At 44.8% G+C, this 17912-nt stretch overlaps 1 protein-coding gene across 1 annotated transcript; it reads right to left on the bottom strand.

Moving 5' to 3' along the window:
* Positions 1 to 7113: 7113 nt before the first annotated feature.
* On the bottom strand, positions 7114 to 14456 carry LOC119327912 (aldehyde dehydrogenase family 2 member C4-like). Its single transcript, XM_037600980.1, has 9 exons — positions 14262 to 14456; positions 9170 to 9312; positions 8692 to 9075; positions 8523 to 8612; positions 8265 to 8438; positions 8048 to 8185; positions 7821 to 7958; positions 7657 to 7718; positions 7114 to 7569 (listed from the first exon to the last, which is right to left on the bottom strand). Exons 1-9 carry the CDS (start codon positions 14386 to 14388, stop codon positions 7296 to 7298), a joined length of 1530 nt encoding a protein of 509 aa, XP_037456877.1. The 5' UTR covers positions 14389 to 14456; the 3' UTR covers positions 7114 to 7295.
* Positions 14457 to 17912: the final 3456 nt, after the last annotated feature.

Genomic DNA, 17912 nt, shown 5'->3' with positions numbered 1-17912 from the left:
TGGGGCCTTTTTCGGCGATCTGCCAAAGGGGAGAATCGATCACGGAGGGCTTCTACATCAACACCATTGCCTCTCCGATGAAGCGTGAGTAGTTTACCACAGACCTTCGGGTCCATATTTATTAGCTAGATGACTTCTTCTCTCTATGTGATTCTCAATACAAAGTTCTCCTCGATGTTCTTGGAGATCTATTCGATGTAATACTCTTTTGCGGTGTGTTTGCCAAGATCCAATGAATTGTGGATTTATGAACAAGATTATATATGAATATTATTTGGTTCTTCTCTGAATTCTTATATGCATGATTTGATATCTTTGCAAGTCTCTTCGAATTATCGGTTTAGTTTGGCCTGCTAGATTGATCTTTTCTTGCAATGGGAGAAATGCTTAGCTTTGGGTTCAATCTTGCGTGTCCTTTCCCAATGACAGTAGGGCAGCAATGCACGTATTGTATTGTTGCCATCGAGGATAAAAAGATGAGGTTTATATCATATTGCTTGAGTTTATCCCTCTACATCATGTCATCTTGTTTAATGCGTTACTGTAACACCCCAAGAATCATGCTACAGTAATCTCCCCTAATGGTGGCCATGTCATCATGATTACTATGCAGCTTGCCATATGTCCAAAAATCAAAGCCATTTTCAAATTTAAAATAAAGTCCAATAAATTTTTTCTTCGAGCAGTAAAATTAAATGTTCACAATATTATATAAATTCCACTGATCATTGTCATCTTCAATCCACTATTTTTGGATGACCCAACATCACCCTCCATCACTTTTAATTTCAAACCAAAATTCAAATGAATTCAAATGAGGTTCAAACTTTAGTGGCAGAGACATAATTTATCGTGCTATTTTCAGGAGCAGGTTTTATATTTTATAAAACGTTTTTTTATGAAAACAGAAAACTAAAAGAGAAAAAGAGGAAAGAAAAATAAACCCCTGGGCCCCATGGCCCAAAAGGCCAATGCAGCCCAACAGGACCGACCGGCCCAACCCCTCCCCGAGTCATCTCCCTCTCCTCCCCTGTTCGACCGACCGGGAGGGGCTCCCGCTCGTCCCCGCCGGACCCGGCGCCGTGCCCCGTACGCCACCGACGGGAGGATAAGGCCGCCCCCTGGCGCCTCGGTTCCTCCCTGGCCTCACTCCCGTTCTCATCCACTCCCCCTCTCCCAGGCATTCCCCTCTCTAGTTCTGTCCCACTCCCGAACGCCTCCGTCACCGCTGTTGTCGTCGACCTCACGGCCACGGTTGCCCCCACGCCGAGCTGGGAGGTCCCGCGGATCTGCCGTCGTGTGCTTCGTCTTCCTCGCCCACGAGCTCAAGCCCGGAGCCACCGCATCGGCCGGATCGACACCATCTTCTTCCTCGGTCATCGCCGTTGTTCTTCGTCGATCCGTCGCCTCTGCAGCTCCTAAGACACCAACGGGCCTTCGTGTGCCTCTGTGGTGAGCACCTCCTCCGATTCCCGGCCTTTACTCCATTGATTCATTGCTGTATCGTCATCCCCACGAGCTCGAGCGCCATGGCCGAAACCTCTCATCCACGTGCGCGCCCACGTGCTCCTGGTCGCGCCCTCGCGAGCCACCCACGCCCGCGCCCTTGGGCCTCGCATGCGCCTGCGCTCCTCCTCCCCTGCTACCGCAGCTGTTGCTGCCCTGCGCTGTCGCGGCCGCACACTGCTCTACCTGCTGCTGCTTGCGGCGCTGCTGCTGCCCCGCTACGCCAGCCAGCGTGCACGCGCACCGCGCCCCCGCTCGCCTTCTGCTGATGCTGCCTTGCCGTGCCTGCTGTTGTTCTGCTGTCGCTACTGCTCTTTCCTGCTGCTTCCTCTGCGTGGTACTGCGCTGCTTCTTTTGCCTGTAGTTGCTACTACCGCTAGTGTTGCTTGGCTCCTGCTACGGCTGCTTGCAATCGCTGGTTGCTGCTAGTGGTGGCTATGGCCGTGTGTGCGTAGGTGTGTGTGTGGCCGGGTTAATTAGTTTAGGCTAATTTAGACTACTAAGGTAATCTTTGTTAGGTTAGTTGCTAGCCTATGGCAGGTGGACCCTATTTAGTTAAAGTTAGTTTTTAATTATTTTGTTTACATATAGTCTATGCCATGTGGGCCACACCTTCGCTTTTGACCAGCAAATTGACTTGGTCAATTCGGAGTAAACAAATGATGTAATTTTAGAAAACTGTATAAATTTTGAAAATTAATAGAAAATAATTGGTAACTCTGATGAAAAAGTTTTATACATGAAAGTTACTCAGAACGACGAGACGAATCCGAATACACTGTCTGTTCATCCGCCGCATGTCCTTAGCATAGCGAACACGCAACTTTCCCCCTCTGATTCATCTGCCCGAAAACGCGAAACATCGGGTATATTTTTCCGGATGTTTCCCCCCTTCACCGGTATCACCTCATACCGCGTTAGGGCACACCTAGCACCGCTACTTGTTATGTCATGCATCGCTATGTATCTGTTTGCATTATATTCATTGTTTCTTCCCCCTCTTCTCTCCGATAGACTACGAGACTGATGTCGCTGCTGGTGCCCCGATCGACTATGCTGTCGACGACGACCCCTCCTTGCCAGAGCAACCAGGCAAGCAAACCCCCCTTGAGCATTCCGATATCGCCCATCTCTTTCCCTCTGTTGCTTGCATTAGAACTGCTACTGCTTTATGTATGATCCTACTCTGATGCATAGTCTGTTTTTGTTACCTGCTTATTGTTACTTTAACTGCTTATCCTAAACTGCTTAGTATAGGTTGGTTAGTGATCCATCAGTGACCCCACCTTGTCCCAGTTGCCTCGCCTTATGTTCAATGACTCGATCAACGTGATCGACGTCCAGGCCCCGACACCGCACATCACCCCCTAGTTGTACGACTCTACAGAGTTACCATCGAGTGCCGAGGGTGGAACCTCTTACATCGCTCCTGATGAGATCTTTGTAGTGTAGCTAAACCGTCGAGGTCATCGAGGGTGATTTCCTCCTTAACCAGTTCCGTTACCGCTCTGGCGTGCAACCCCTCAAGTGTGAACCTCGAGGATGGATCCTCTTACGTTCACCTTGATGATAACATCGAGTGGGATTCACCGGGGGTGATTCCTCGGGTTTTCCCCTTGGTGTTAGACACACAGTTAGTATGGTTACTATGACTTTACACTGAGCCATGTTACTAAAGACGGGTCGACCCTGAGGGGTACCCGCGCGAGCTTAATAGCGAGTGATGTGGAGTCGGGTTGACCTGGAAGGTGCCCGCGAGATACTTACGAGGCGTGGCCGGGCATTCTTAGCCCTTGCCGCAAGTACTCGAGACGGGGCGACGGGGTCACATCGATCGTGAGTATCTGCTCGTTACCGCGCGTTCCTAATCCACTACGATTTGGATATTTGATCCGAGGGGCCTGTGGCCTGATAGCACTAACCATCACGTGGGCATTGTATGGGCGTTCTGCGTCGTATACATCAGTCGAAGCTTAATAGACGTCAGCGACTGAGCAACGCGCGCCGGGTTGGACTGGTAAGCACCTACCTTTTTGAAGGAGGTAGCTAGGTCTGCTCACCGACCGCCCACGCAACGTGCAGGAGTTCCCAGGGAGATGGCCCATGACTCCTGGGGGCATAGGTTTAGTCCGGCGTGCTGGCCTCTCTATTAAGCTTAGGTCGGGTTGCGGCGTATTGTTTGGCTGAGGCCGGGCATGACCCAGAAAAGTGTGTCCGGCCGGAGTTAATCGAGCGTGGTGGGTAAGTTGGTGCACCCCTGCAGGGAAGAAAACATCTATCGATAGCCTGTCCTATGGTAACGGACACTTGGAGTTGTATCCCGATCGATACAACTAGAACTGAATACTTGAGATGAGACATGATTATGATGAATGGATAGTATGGCTCTGGGATTGCTTTCTCGCAGGGAGTCGAGAAAGGATCTGTGGCCGAGGTTGATAACACTACCGCTACTTTACCTTATGCTACTCTACTCCCTCCTGTTGCTGCAAGATGGTGGGTTCCAGAAGATGCTAGTCTTCGATATGCTAGGCTTTCCCCTTCCCTTCTGGCATTCTGCAGTTTAGTCCACAGATACAACCCCTTTCCCTTGATACAGATGCATACTTAGTTTAGATCTGATGTAAGTCTTGCGAGTACTTTGGATGAGTACTCACGATTGCTTTGCTACTTCTTTTATCCCCCATACCCGATGGTTGCGACCAGATGACGGAGCCCAGGAGCCAGACGACGCCACCGATGACTACTACTACCCGGAGGATGCCTACTACTACATGAAGACCGCCGACGACTAGGAGTAGTTAGGAGGCTCCCAGGCAGGAGGCCTCGCCTTTTTCGATCGTTGTTGCTTTTGTGCTAGCCTTCTTAAGGCAATCTTGTTTAACTCATGTCTGTACTCAGATATTGTTGCTTCCGCTGACTCTTGAGTTTTCGAGCTTATGTATTCGAGCCCTCGAGGCCCTTGGCTTGTAATATAAAGCTTGTATTATTTTAATTTGTGTCTAGAGTTGTGTTGTGATATCTTCCCGTGAGTCCTTGATCTTGATCGTACACATTTGGGTGTATGATTAGTGTACGGTCAAAGCGGGGGCGTCACAGTTACCCCGTTCTTATGAACTTAATACTCTAGATGCATGCTGGATAACGGGCGATGTGTGGAGTAATAGTAGTAGATGCAAGGAGTCGGTCTACTGCTACGAGCATAGCAGCAACACGCTTTCTGCACACACGCTACTGCTAAGCGGGGCCCGCCATGTGGCCAGTTTTGAAATTAGTAGTAGCGACAAATCCTAATCTCAATATATGCCAACTCAACAAACACCATTGAAGACACCTGTAGAGCATCTTTATAATCACCCAATTATGTTGTGATGTTTGATAGCACACTAAATGTTTCTCCGGTATTTGGGGTTGCATAATCTCATAGTCATGGGAACATGTATAAGTTATGGAGAAAGCAATAGCAATAAACTAAACGACCATAGTGCTTAAGCTAACGAATGGGTCATGTCAATCACATCATTCTCTAATGCGTTCATCAAATGACAACTCATGTCTATGGTTCGGAAAGTTAATCATCTTTGATTAACGAGCTAGTCAATGTAGAGGCATACTAGTGACACTCTGTTTATCTATGTATTCACACATGTACTAAGTTTTTGGTTAATACAATTCTAGCATGAATAATAAACATTTATCATAATATAAGGAAATATAAATAACAACATTATTATTGGGCATATTTTTTTCAATCATGTATGTTTTTTCTTTAGTTGAGGCGGTTCTTTAGAATCGGAAATGAAATAGATGGCAGGACGGAGGACAAAAAACAAAATGAATGATAGATAGAAGCTTACATTTGGGTCGGACCAGAAATACGATATATGGAGTCTAGTATTTTTTTCTTTTGAGCTGTCGAATATAGTCTTTGGCAAAAGGAAAAGGGAAACTCTGGTGTATGCCAACCGGCCTGAGAGGTTTTATTTATTTGGCATCCTATTTAACTGTTAGGTGGAGTTTGCTACTCTAGTTGGCATGTAATGCCCGGACTCTTAAATGGATTAGATATCTTGTCCGTGCATTGTGACGGCTGCACAATATTTTCTAGACAATCATCATTATTTATCAGTCATTTATTGTTAATATGATTGCATACCGAAATGACAATTGAATCTATATCTATATCTATATCTCTAATAATAAAGGGGTTATTACTTCTGGTGGTACGTCACCAAAATTGTCCTCAAATTTGTAAAATATTACCCACTGATGTCATCTATAAGTGATAAAAAAACGTTCACACGGAGGAATCTCTGCCTGCGCCGGCCCATGCAGTCAGAATCTTCTATACTGCGCTCAGCGCGCCTGTTTGAGCCGGCCCATGTCCGGGCGGCCTATTTTCGTTTTTTATTCTTCATTTTTCTTTTCCGACTATATTTTTTCTACTTTAAATAATTTGGAACTTCAAAAAAGTTCCAGAAATTAATACAAAATGAGAATTTTGAAATAAAATGTTCAGTATTTCATATTTGTGGATTAAGAAAATGTTTGTGATTTTTCAAAAATGTTTGCGTTTTAAAAAAATGTTCAAAATTTTGAAAACAAAATTATGGGAAATCATAAAATGTTCATGGTTTTTATAAAATTCGTTATTAAAAAAAGGTTCATGAAATTGAACAAAATTTCATCAATTAAAAAAGTGTTCAAGGATTGAAAAATATCCTAAGAATTAAAAAACTGTTCGTGACTTAAAAATATTTTATTCATTCATAAAATTTTCGCTGGTTCATAAAATGATCCCTGTTCAAGAATTCATCCGATTAACCAGTTAACTTGCCGATTAATCCCTACTCATAGGGTCCCCGAGTAGCTGATTACCTGGTAAATCGTCCGATTAATTGATTAAATGGCCAATTAACTTGCCGATTAGCCTATTAATCCCCTACTCACTAGCCGACCGAGCAGCTACCAGTTAACGATTTCCTCAACAATGAAAATGATCATGCATTTCAAAAAAAAAATCTTTAAATAAAAAATGTTTTTAAATTTCAAAAATTGTTCCACCAATTTGCAAAAAAATGTTTGTCGACCCTAGAAATGTTTGCCTATTCAAAAAAATTGTTTAGAATTTTTTTCACAATTTTTTAAAATATTCACAGATAGTATGTAATGTTCATGAATTCAAAAAATGTTCATAATTTTAGTAAATATTCAAAAACCTGTAAAACAATTATGAATTTGAAAAATATTCACAATTTCAGATATGTTCACGATTTAAAAAGAATCATTAGTTTCAAAAATTGTTCGCGATTTCTCAAAAATGAGAGTGATAGTGTATCTCGGTGATGCAGCAAAATATGGCGATGGTCATTGAAGATTATGATCTTTTATCCCGGTGGAACGCACGGGCTGTTTTGCTAGTCAATACTTATTGACTTATAAAAAGTACTCCATATGATTTTATTTTACAGGCCAATAAGACGTGAGCTAGTTCTGGAGGTTGTTTAGGAAAACCAGTAAGAAAAACAATAAATTAAATCAGAAATGGATGATAGAACCTTATGCACGTTTTGCGGGGTAACCTTATGTTTATCCTAAAGCATGATAGAAAGGAAAGGATATACGAATGGCTAATTACTCGCGGGCAATATTACCACAGCATCGACAAACAACATTTGCTCTTTCGTTTGGCACACAAATAAAAAACACGTTGTCTCTGAATGAACAATGTTTCTCTTTCTTTTGCTGCTTCCCCTCGTAACTAACTGTGCACAGACAAGAGAGGCGAGCTAGAGCCAGGGCGAGTCGTAGACGGGGGTGACGACGGCCTTGACGGCGAGGAACTTGTCGAGCGCGTGCATGCTGGCGTCCTTGCCGAACCCGCTCATCTTGCGGCCCCCGAACGGGCAGTCGGCGTCCATGGCGAAGTAGCAGTTGACCCACACCACCCCGGCGCGGATGGACCGCGTCATCCTGTTGGCCACGTCGATGTCCTTGGTCACCACCCCCGCCGCCAGCCCGTACCTCGTGTCGTTCGCCTTCGCGATCGCCTCCTCCACCGTCCTAGAACCATGGAAAGAAGATTCAATGCCATCACAGATTCAGAGTGCAAATAGTTGTATCTCTGTCGATCGACCGGGATGGGCTTACCTGAACTTCATCAGGCACATGACGGGTCCGAAGATCTCCTCCTTTGCTATGGTCATGTCATCCTGTTCACAGATTCCGCACCACGATGTCAGATATATACTAGATAGAGAGCGAAGTGATCATGGAACGGGATTACAGTGCGTGTTCTGGCGGGGAATTTCGACCTTGACATCGGTGAAAACCGTGGGCTCGATGTAGTAACCTCTCTCACCACAGGGCTTTCCTCCCGTCAGTACGGTGGCCCCTTCTCGCTTGCCATGGTCGATGTAGCTGAGCACCCTCTCGTATTGTTCCTTGTCCACCTGGGCACGAGTAATAGCATCCAAGTTTCAGATTCAATAGAAATCGATCTGTGTCGTACAAGCAGTGGGAATGATCCATTGTTTTTCACCTGAGGCCCTTGATTGACGCGAGGATCGAAAGGGTCCCCGACAACCCAGCTCTCCATGCGCTCCGCCAACTTCTTCACGAATCGGTCGTAGATGCCCTCTTGCAGGTACACACGGCTCGCCGCGACGCAAGCTTCTCCCTGCAACATCAATGAATGATGATCTCAGCTGCTCTAACTCGTATGGCTAGGCTGTCTCTCTAATCAAGATGTTGTTCACCTTGTTGAAGAAGTTGGCGCTGATGGAGAGATCCACGGCCAGGTCCACGTCCGCGTCGTCGAAGATGATGAGGGGAGATTTGCCGCCCAGCTCCAGGGACACCGGCTTCAGGTTGCTCCTCGCCGACGCCTCCATTATCAGCCGCCCAACTGGTGTTGATCCCGTGAAACTCACCTGGACGAGCAAGAAAAGATATAGAGTAACTGAGTAAGTAACTACTTGCTCACGTACTAAATCAGTAGGGTGTTGTGAGATTACCATGTCGACGTCCATGTGAGACGCGATCGCTGCTCCCGCCGTTGGGCCGAAGCCGGGGATCACATTGATCACCCCGTCCGGGACTCCCGCCTGCTCAAGAACAGAGCGCCAAAAGTTCAGAACAAGAGAGACGGTGCGTGTCTCGTGTCAGGTTACCGGTCTGTCTGACCTGCTTGGCCAGGTGAGCGAAGTAGAGCGCGCTGAGCGGGGTCTGCTCGGCCGGCTTGACGACCATGGTGCAACCGGCGGCCAGCGCCGGGGCGACCTTGCAGAAGAACATGATGGCGGGGAAGTTCCAGGGGATGATGAGCCCGGCGACGCCCATGGGCTCGCGCAGGGTGTGCCCCTGGAACTGGCTCGACATCTTGAGCGTCTCGCCGTGGATCTTGTCGGCCGCTCCGGCGAAGTAGCGCAGGGAGCTTGCGGAGATCCCGATGTCGACCACCCTGGTCACCATGCGCGGCTTGCCGGCGTCCAGGCTCTCCAGCAGGGTCAGCTCCTCCGCGTGCTGCTCCACGAGGTCCGCGTACTTCGTCATGATCCTTCCTCTTTCCTGCGCGCCATTCATTGGTTGCTCTTTTCAGATTGAACTGTAGTTCTTTCATTTTTTGTGTATGATGAAGAATTGATAGAGGAAAGAATCCTACGGATCCGGGCATGCGAGGCCATTTGCCATGATCGAAGGCTTCTCTTGCCGCCTTGACCGCCAGGTCCACGTCCTTCTTGTCACCTTCGGCGATGCTGGCGATCACATCCCCGGTGCGCGGATCCCTGGTCTCTAATGTCTTACCTGATCAAGCAGAAAACCAAATAAACAGCCGTGAAGTTCAGATCAGAACGAGAGAAAATCTACGAAATACAGGACCACCATCAGGGACTAGCTATAAAATCAAACTGATTTCCTGTTTCGGAATGGCTTAGAGATTTCTTTCTCTCTGTTGACCGAGCTGCATACCTCAGAATGCACTACTATTCTGTTGTACATCTCTAAATACTCGGGTTATTATTGTTAAACTTCATGCACTAGTCAACGCAACCAAAAGTCCGAACTGTTGAAAAGGCTAGGCAATTCACATATACATTTTAACACCTTCTCTCACGTGTGACGCGGAAAGTCAACATGTGGACAGACTCAGAGGTATGGCTCAAGAGGACTATACGTGGATACAAGGGGGGGGGAGGGGGGGGACAACAATTTTTAGATAAATCGCGAAAGTCAGGACTTGAAATCAAGACCTTGGGCTCTGATACCATGTTAAACTTCATGCACTAGTCAACGCAACCAAAAGTGTACATGTGGATTGCCTAGCTCTTTCTATCAGTTTGGACTTTTGGTTGCGTTGGTTAGTGCATAAAGGTTAACATGGTATCAGAGCCTAAGGTCTTGTGTTCAAGTCCTGACTTTCATAGTTTATTCAAAAATTGTTGTTGCCCCCCTCTTATGTCCACGTATAGGCCATAACAATTATGGTGGCTTTGGCTATTTAAGAATTATATTTTTAATGACAAAATCTCTTCTATTTTGCAGGTTTTATACCATTGTATGTATTGGCTTCGTATGTGGTCTATGCTATGTTGAGCGGAGTACCAACCACTGTTTGAAGGTTGTGTATGCCGGTAGAGAGATTCTTTCCCAACATGGATGGAAACATAATTTGTTGATCGGTCCTTCACCTCCTTCAACTGGCATAGTGTCACTCCCGTATGACCTTATTGTTGCCAACATGCCATTTTTCTTACTTCTATGAGACTTGGAACAACAATTTTTAGATAAATCGCAAAAGCCAGGACTTAAAATCAAGATCTTGGGCTCTGATACCATGTTAAGCTTCATGCACTAGCCAACGCAATCAAAAGTGTATATGTGGATTGCCTAGCCCTTTCCATCAGTTCGGACTTTTGGTTGCGTTGGTTAGTGCATAAAGGTTAACATGGTATCAGAGCCTAAGGTCTTGTGTTCAAGTCCTGGCTTTCGTAGTTTATTCAAAAACTGTTGTTGCCCCCCCCCCTCTTATGTCCACATATAGGCCTTTTGCGTCACACGTGAGAGGGGATGTTGAAGTGTATATGTGGATTGCCTAGCCCTTTCCACCAGTTCGGACTTTTAGTTGCGTTGGCTAGTGCATGAAGCTTAACAATTATGGTGGCTTTGGCTATTTAAGAATTATATTTTTAATGGCAAAATCTCTTCTATTTTGCAGGTTTTGTACCATTGTATGTATTGGCTTTGTATGTGGTCTACGCTATATTGAACGGAATATCAACCACTGTTCGGAGGTTGTATATGCCGGTAGAGAGATTCTTGCCCAACATGGATGGAAACATAATTTGTTGATCGGTCCTCCACCTCCTTCAACTGGCATAGTGTCACCCCCGTATGACCTTATTGTTGCCAACATGCCATTTTTCTTACTTTTGTGAGACTTAGTTTTGGTTGTCTGCATATTTGCTATGCAGAGACCAGGTGTTGTTCATTATGTTTTGTATCTGCTTGTTGCTATTTTTTAAATAAAAATAGGATGAAAAAAAGTCAATTTTTTACAACAATCTTAGAGTGCTTCTTAAAATTATCAGAATATATTAAAAAACATTATTCCGTATGTAGCATGGATAATACAACACTTATTGAAAATGAGAGCAACCCAAAAAATTTTAAAAAGAGAGAAGTGATCATAAGCATTACACAAAAACTATAGACATTGGGTGATTTTAATATTATAAATCATCTATGAGATTTCTTCAAAAGTTATGAGTTAATCTCTTTTCATCGGAAAATATCCAGTAATACCATCCCTCGCATGCATCGATGCTCCTAATTTAGAAAAAAATTATCAAATTTAAACATTTAAAAAAATCTGAAATAATTGTGAGTGTTCATAAGATATGTGTCTACAACCCCTCAAAAATTTAGATCTAAATTTGGAACAAAAAAAGAAACCAAAAAAGATAAATCCAGATGTGAATAGTGTCATTTTTTTACCTTTGTCATCTTTTGGCATATTCATGATGAATTTGGATTGTAATTTTTCAGGGACTTGTAGACACAAATGTTAAGAGCATACATGATTTGGTTCAAAAATCATTGAAATGTTTAAGTTTGAAATTTTCAATTGGGATCATGAGAGCATGGATGGGTTGGTACCACCTTATACTTTCCCCTCTTTTTTCTAACCTTTTATGTATTTTTTTAGCCGAGACCTCGGAGCAATTGTTCTATGGTATTTTAACCTTTTTTATATGTATTCCTTGTTTAAAGTTTCCACAAATTTTAGCAACTCAAATGCAATCTTTTGAATTTAAAAGAAATCTAAATCTACTTGGCTCTGATTTTTTTTCTAGCAATTTCAATGTCATGTTTCCACACTTGTTTCGAATCCATGTTTAAAGTTTACATATAGGAAAAATTGTCGCCATGTCGATATGTGTTGGTGAGAAGCAAAACTCCATGCTACTAAAAGATAAAGATCAAACTGCCTAGTTGAACCCCGGCAAAAGAAGACTTACCTGCTTTAAAATGTAGTGACATGCGGTTAAATAAACTTAGCTAATAGGTAAGGACCCAAAAGTTATATTTTAGTTAACTAACAATCAGTTAAACATTCTAGGCGGGAGCTATAGTTGTCCCGTCTTGGAGCTTTAGAAAGTCTCGTTATGTGTCTGTTCGACCCATCCGACGGTGGTGACGGAGGTACTTAATAATGGTTACTTAGGCTTCTTATGGCTCTAGTGGCGCATGGGACACAAGATCCCATGACGAGATCATGTGCAATAAATGACCGGATACCCAATTGTATCATGGCCATGTGATTGAGGACATTAAGCATCTACTCCCTTCGTCCCGTAATATAAGAGCATTTTTGACACTAATGTAGTGTCAAAAACATCATGGTCATGTGATTGAGGACATTAAACATCTACTCCCGCCGTCCCATAATATAAAAGTGTTTTTAGTTCAGTTCCTTGGAAAGGTTGAGATCGAACATTATAGTATGTATCAGAATAGGGGCTCGGGTGTGGCCAGATTTCATATGTCTTATTATTTGGGATAGCTACATTGCCCTGACTGGGTATTGAGAAGTATGGGAACACCATGTCCGAGTCAGGCGATGCTAAAGGCAGATGAATAGGCAGATGTTAACTATTTGTGCCGCCTTCCAGCTGTGGTGGGAAACTATTTGTGCCGCCTTCCAGCTGTGGTGGGAACCGTACGCAATAAGGCACCCTCCGGCTTTGTCTCCGACTTCTTCATTTTTTGCAAAAGAAATTTCTGATATATTCATAATTAATCATGGTAGTATAAAAAGCAATAGAGGTAAAAGAAATTACAAAGGCCATCGAAAGTGGGGCGGACGTGAACGCAGGCATTCGCATGCTTCTAGAAGGTGACAGATGGGCTTGAAAGGGAGCCAGTGACGTGAACGCAAGGGGCAACATTTTTTTCACTGCTTCAAACTTATTTGTTCTTTTCACTGCTTCAAACTTATTTGTTTTCATTATTTCCGAGCAAGGGAGCCAGTGACGTGAACGCAGGCATTCGCTCGCTTCTAGTGACGGACGGGCTTGGAAGGCGACAGTAGGGATGTAAGTGGCAAATAAATGGCATCCACAATTCCGTTTAGCTAGTTTTTGCCAGCTTGATAGTTTATTTTCCTCAAATAAACAAAAAAACCTTTTTGAATTATAATATCATAAATAGACTTTAAACGAAATTAAACAGGACCGGTTGACATCCCTAGGCGACAGGCTCTACGGTCACTCGAATCTGATTTGAAGACGCATCATCGATGGCATCTCACGGGCGCATGCTCCTGCAAACGAGAAACGGCCGTCCCAGACAAGGAAAACGGGACCAGATGACAACGAGAACGAGAGGAAGGAAGAACACGAGGAAGTGTGCCGTGGGGGCTGACAACAAGGACGTCATGAGCCTCTAGACAGAAGAACACATGTGTTGCTCTTGCCATCCCAAGAATTTCATCGGTGCCCCTCTCTCTCTCTCTGCCCCAAGACAATGGGCTCCTTTTTTCTAGCATAAGAAGGGCTTCCCCCTCTGATTTTCATTTAAGAAACTACATGATTTGCCTAATACTTTCTCCGTCTCAAAATAAATGTCTCAATTTCTACTGCAGGGAGATAGACAATGGGCTCCTAGCTACAAGCTCATCAGTGCCATGCATCTCGGCATAGAGATCAGATCGCCTACAAGCTCATCAGCCCCTGCTGTCATAGCTACGTTTTGTCGTACTTTCCGCCCTCTATTTGCAAGACTACTAGAGGACATTTCTTTAGCTGAGCTAAGCACCCCGTCACGCTAGCTAAGCTCGTGGCTTGTTCTCACTTAGTTTACAACAAGCTAGCCATGTTACTTCCGTGGATTCCGCTTAGCACGGTGTGTCTTATCGTAGCTGGTCATGCCATGTTCGCCAAGAACTGTGCGTCGTGAAGAGGGTCAACAACATGTGGCTCCGTGCCAGAACTGACCTCAAATTCCGCCCCCTTTGACGCTTGATGATAGAGTATTCGTTGTTCGGGATTCATAGTTCAGCCAACCACGAGCAAAGCCTGCTCGGTTAGTTCGAACTAAGCTCAGACTCTCAAGGTGAACGGTCCATTTTGAAGGGGCTGCTAGCGAAGTTGTAGTGCAAATACGTATATATTTTCAGCTGCTAAGGCTATGTTGAATGATACTCGTAGATGCGTACGCAAGACAAAGGAGAGAAGAGATGCGGAGGCGCGTACCGGAGACGGCGTCGACGAAGGCCCCGTTGATGAAGAGCTTGGTGTACCTGATCACCGGCATCTCCATGGACACGCTGCCGCCGTTGCCGTTCTCCGTGCCCCCGTCGCCATTGCGCTCGCTCGCCATGGCCTCCTGCTCTCTTCTCCCAGACCGGTGCCGGCTCTCGCGCAGTGCGATGATGTGTGTGGACTGTCGAGTGGACCGTGTCGTGAGGACAGAGGGGAGGGGGGTGCCCTTCGTTTTTATGGAGAAGAAGAAAAGAAAGTGCCATCCGCGCGCGCGGCAAAACTAGGCCCGGCCGACACACACCTCGCGTAACAGCTCCGTCCGACTGTCCGTCCCCATTGGCGCCGTTGCGAGACCCGTGAGATGTGTGGCGTCCGTCATCGTGGTGCTAGACTACAAACACGATAGATGAGTGCACGTATATATTATCGGGCCTACTCACCAGGAGCCTAACTCTCCAGCGATCAAAGCCATTCGTCCAGCGAGATCTTATTTGGTCTAGCACACTATTTAACTGTTGGGTGGAGCTTCGAATATGGTCGTTGGTATTCGATGTGCGACGAATGCTATTCGCCACTTGGTGAGGAGTCTTGTGATTTAGTGATACTCGGGCTCGTGGACATATTCTTCTATAAGAATCGGACAGCGGCTTCTTTCGCTTCGTTCATAGTTTTTCAATTGTTTATTATAATCGTTGAATATATAATCGTTTAATTGGTCCTGTGCTAGACAGATTTTTTTATGGGTATGTTAGGCAAATCAAGAGTAGGGCTTTGTATTGTAGGAACCTTTGTCACCCGTATTCTTTTCTTCTTGTTCCTTTTTTGCTGAAGGCCGGATGGCTGTATTGATCCAGTTGACAATTCGGTCCTATAGATTATATCTTCTAGGTGGGTTTGGTTACCTGCATTTGGCCCAACCAGGCACGCGCGGGAAGATTTTAGACTGTTTTGTTGCCCCATACACTATTCGGTCTACATCGCACGAAGTTTAAAGCACCTCCTTGCTAGGCCCAACCGCTACGCCTGAATCGGCAGTTTCTGGAGAGCCAGGCTCGGCCGAAGCAGGGGAGGGGAACGCGGCCCTGAGCTCGTGCGACCACGAAGATGGCGCGAGCTCGCGCGCGTCTCCGAAAAATGGGCGGGAGGATTTAGGCACACCTCCCGCTGACTCGGTCGCCCCTATTTAGCCCCCTTCTTCCAGCGCCCAAACTCCTGCCACCCTTCTCCCCCCTTTTGAGCTTTCCTGCCGACGCACGTCGGCATTGAGGAGCAGGTAAGCGGCGCCCCTTCACCCGCGGGCGGTCCACGGCGGCGACTCCTGTCGTCAAGTTCTTCGACCGTTCCCGCGTACCCCTCGAGCTGCAGCCATAACCTCTGTGAGTTCAATCACCCCCTTCTCTCTGTTCATTGTAACTAGATCTGAAAGCATGTGGTCGTAGGGTTTGATGTGCAAGCATGTGATAGGGTTGATTCGTACGCCATATGTGAGCATATGATAGATTATGATGTTGTGGTAGCTATTTGTGGTGGATATGTGCTACCTCTTGAGCTTGCGTTTGTTTTTTACCTTGAAGTGGAAAGGGTAATGCAGCAAAGTAGAGTAAGTATTTCCCTCAGTTTTGAGAACCAAGGTAGCAATCCAGTAGGAGACCACAAGCAAGCCACCGAATACCTGCACAAACAAACACCAACTTACACCTAACGCGATAAAGGGGTTGTCAATCCCTTCACGGTTATTTGCAATGTGAGATCTAATAGAGATATATAAGCGGCATAGTAATGTTTTTGGTATTTTTAGTTTATGGAACGGAAAGTAAAAGATTGCAATTAAAGTAAATAGAAAACTAAAAGTGTAGATCGGAAACTTATATGATGGAAAATAGACCTAGGGGCCATAGGTTTCACTAGAGGCTTCTCTCAAGAAAGGAATTATTATGGTGGGTGAACAAATTACTGCCGAGCAAATGATAAAAAAGCACAAAATTATGATGATATCTAAGGCAATGATCATGAACACAGGCATCACCTCCGTGTCAAGTAGACCGAAATGATTCTGCATCTACAACTATTACTCCACACATCGACCGCTATCTAACATGCATCTAGAGTATTAAGTTCATAAGAACAGAGTAACGCTTTAAGCAAGACGACATGATGTAGAGGAATTAACTCAAGCAATATGATGAAAACCCCATCTTTTTATCCTCGATGGCAACAATACAATACATGTCGATTCCCCTTCTGTCACTAGGATCGAGCACTGCAAGATTGAACCCAAAGCTAAGCACTTCTTCCATTGCAAGAAAAACCAATCTTGTTGGCCAAACCAAATCGATAGTTCGAAGAGACTTGCAAAGATATAAAATCATGCATACAAGAATTCAGAGGAGATTGAAATAATATTCATAGATAAGCTGATCATAAATCCACAATTCATCGGATCTTGGCAAACACACCGCAAAAGAGTATTACATCGAATAGATCTCCAAGAACATCGAGGAGAACTTTGTATTGAGAATCAAAGAGAGAGAGAGAGAGAGAGAGAGAGAGAGAGAGAGGAAGCCATCTAGCTACTTGATATGGACCCGTAGGTCTGTGGTAAACTACTCACGCTTCATCGGAGAGGCAATGGTGTTGATGTAGAAGCCCTCCCTGATCAAATCCCCCTCCGGCAGGACGCCGGAAAAGGCCCCAAGATGGGATCTCACGGGTACAGAAGGTTGCGGCGGTGGAAAAGTGGTTTTGTGGCTCCCTGGAAGTTTTTGGGGTATATGAGTATATATATGAGGAATATCTAGGTCAGGAGGTCACCGAGGGGCCCACAAGGTTCGGGGTGCGGCGTCCTACCCCCTGGGCGCGCCATCCACCCTTGTGGCCGCCTCATGGATCTTCTCACTTGCACTCCAAGTCTCATGGGTGTCTTCTGGTCTAATAAAAATCACCGCGAAAGTTTTATTCCATTTGGACTCCATTTGGTATTCCTTTTCTGCGAAACTCTAAGACAAGGAAAAAACAAAAACAACACTGGGCTCTAGGTTAATAGGTTAGTTCCAAAAATCATATAAAATAGTATATTAATGCATATAAAACATCCAAAACAGATAATATAATAGCATGGAACAATAAAAAATTATAGATATGTTGGAGGCGTATCAAGCATCCCCAAGCTTAATTTCTGCTCGTCCTCGAGTAGGTAAATGATAAAAACAGAATTTTTGATGTGGAATGCTACCTAACATATTTATCCATGTAATTCTCTTTATTGTGGCATGAATGTTCAGATCCGTAAGATTCCAAACAAAAGTTTAATATTGACATAAAAACAATAATACTTCAAGCATACTTCAAGCATACTAACAAAATAATTATGTCTTCTCAAAATAACATGGCCAAAGAAAGCTTATCCCTACAAAATCATATAGTCTGGCTATGCTCCATCTTCATCACACAAAGTATTCAAATCATGCACAACCACGATGACAAGCCAATCAATTGTTTCATACTTTTAATGTTCTCAATTTTTTCAACTTTCACGTAATACATGATCGTGAGGCATGGATATAGCACTATAGGTGGAATAGATGGTGGTTGTGGAGAAGACAAAAGAAGATGATAGTCTCACATCAACTAGGCGTATCAACG

The sequence above is a fragment of the Triticum dicoccoides genome, chromosome 7A, assembly GCF_002162155.2.
Source record: "Triticum dicoccoides isolate Atlit2015 ecotype Zavitan chromosome 7A, WEW_v2.0, whole genome shotgun sequence".
NCBI lineage: Eukaryota > Viridiplantae > Streptophyta > Magnoliopsida > Poales > Poaceae > Triticum > Triticum dicoccoides.
The sequence above is the reverse complement of the archived record's forward strand: the minus strand, read 5'-3'. Positions and strand labels throughout refer to the sequence as shown.

Bases quoted from the DNA above. Each gene is read 5' to 3' on its own strand.
- LOC119327912 (XM_037600980.1), bottom strand. From the start codon at position 14,388: ATGGCGAGCGAGCGCAATGGCGACGGGGGCACGGAGAACGGCAACGGC. The intron at 9,313-14,261 runs GTACGCGCCTCC...CTGCTTGATCAG, and splicing joins CTTCGTCGACGCCGTCTCCG to GTAAGACATTAGAGACCAGG. The intron at 8,186-8,264 runs GTGAACAACATC...TTGATGTTGCAG, and splicing joins GCGCCAACTTCTTCAACAAG to GGAGAAGCTTGCGTCGCGGC.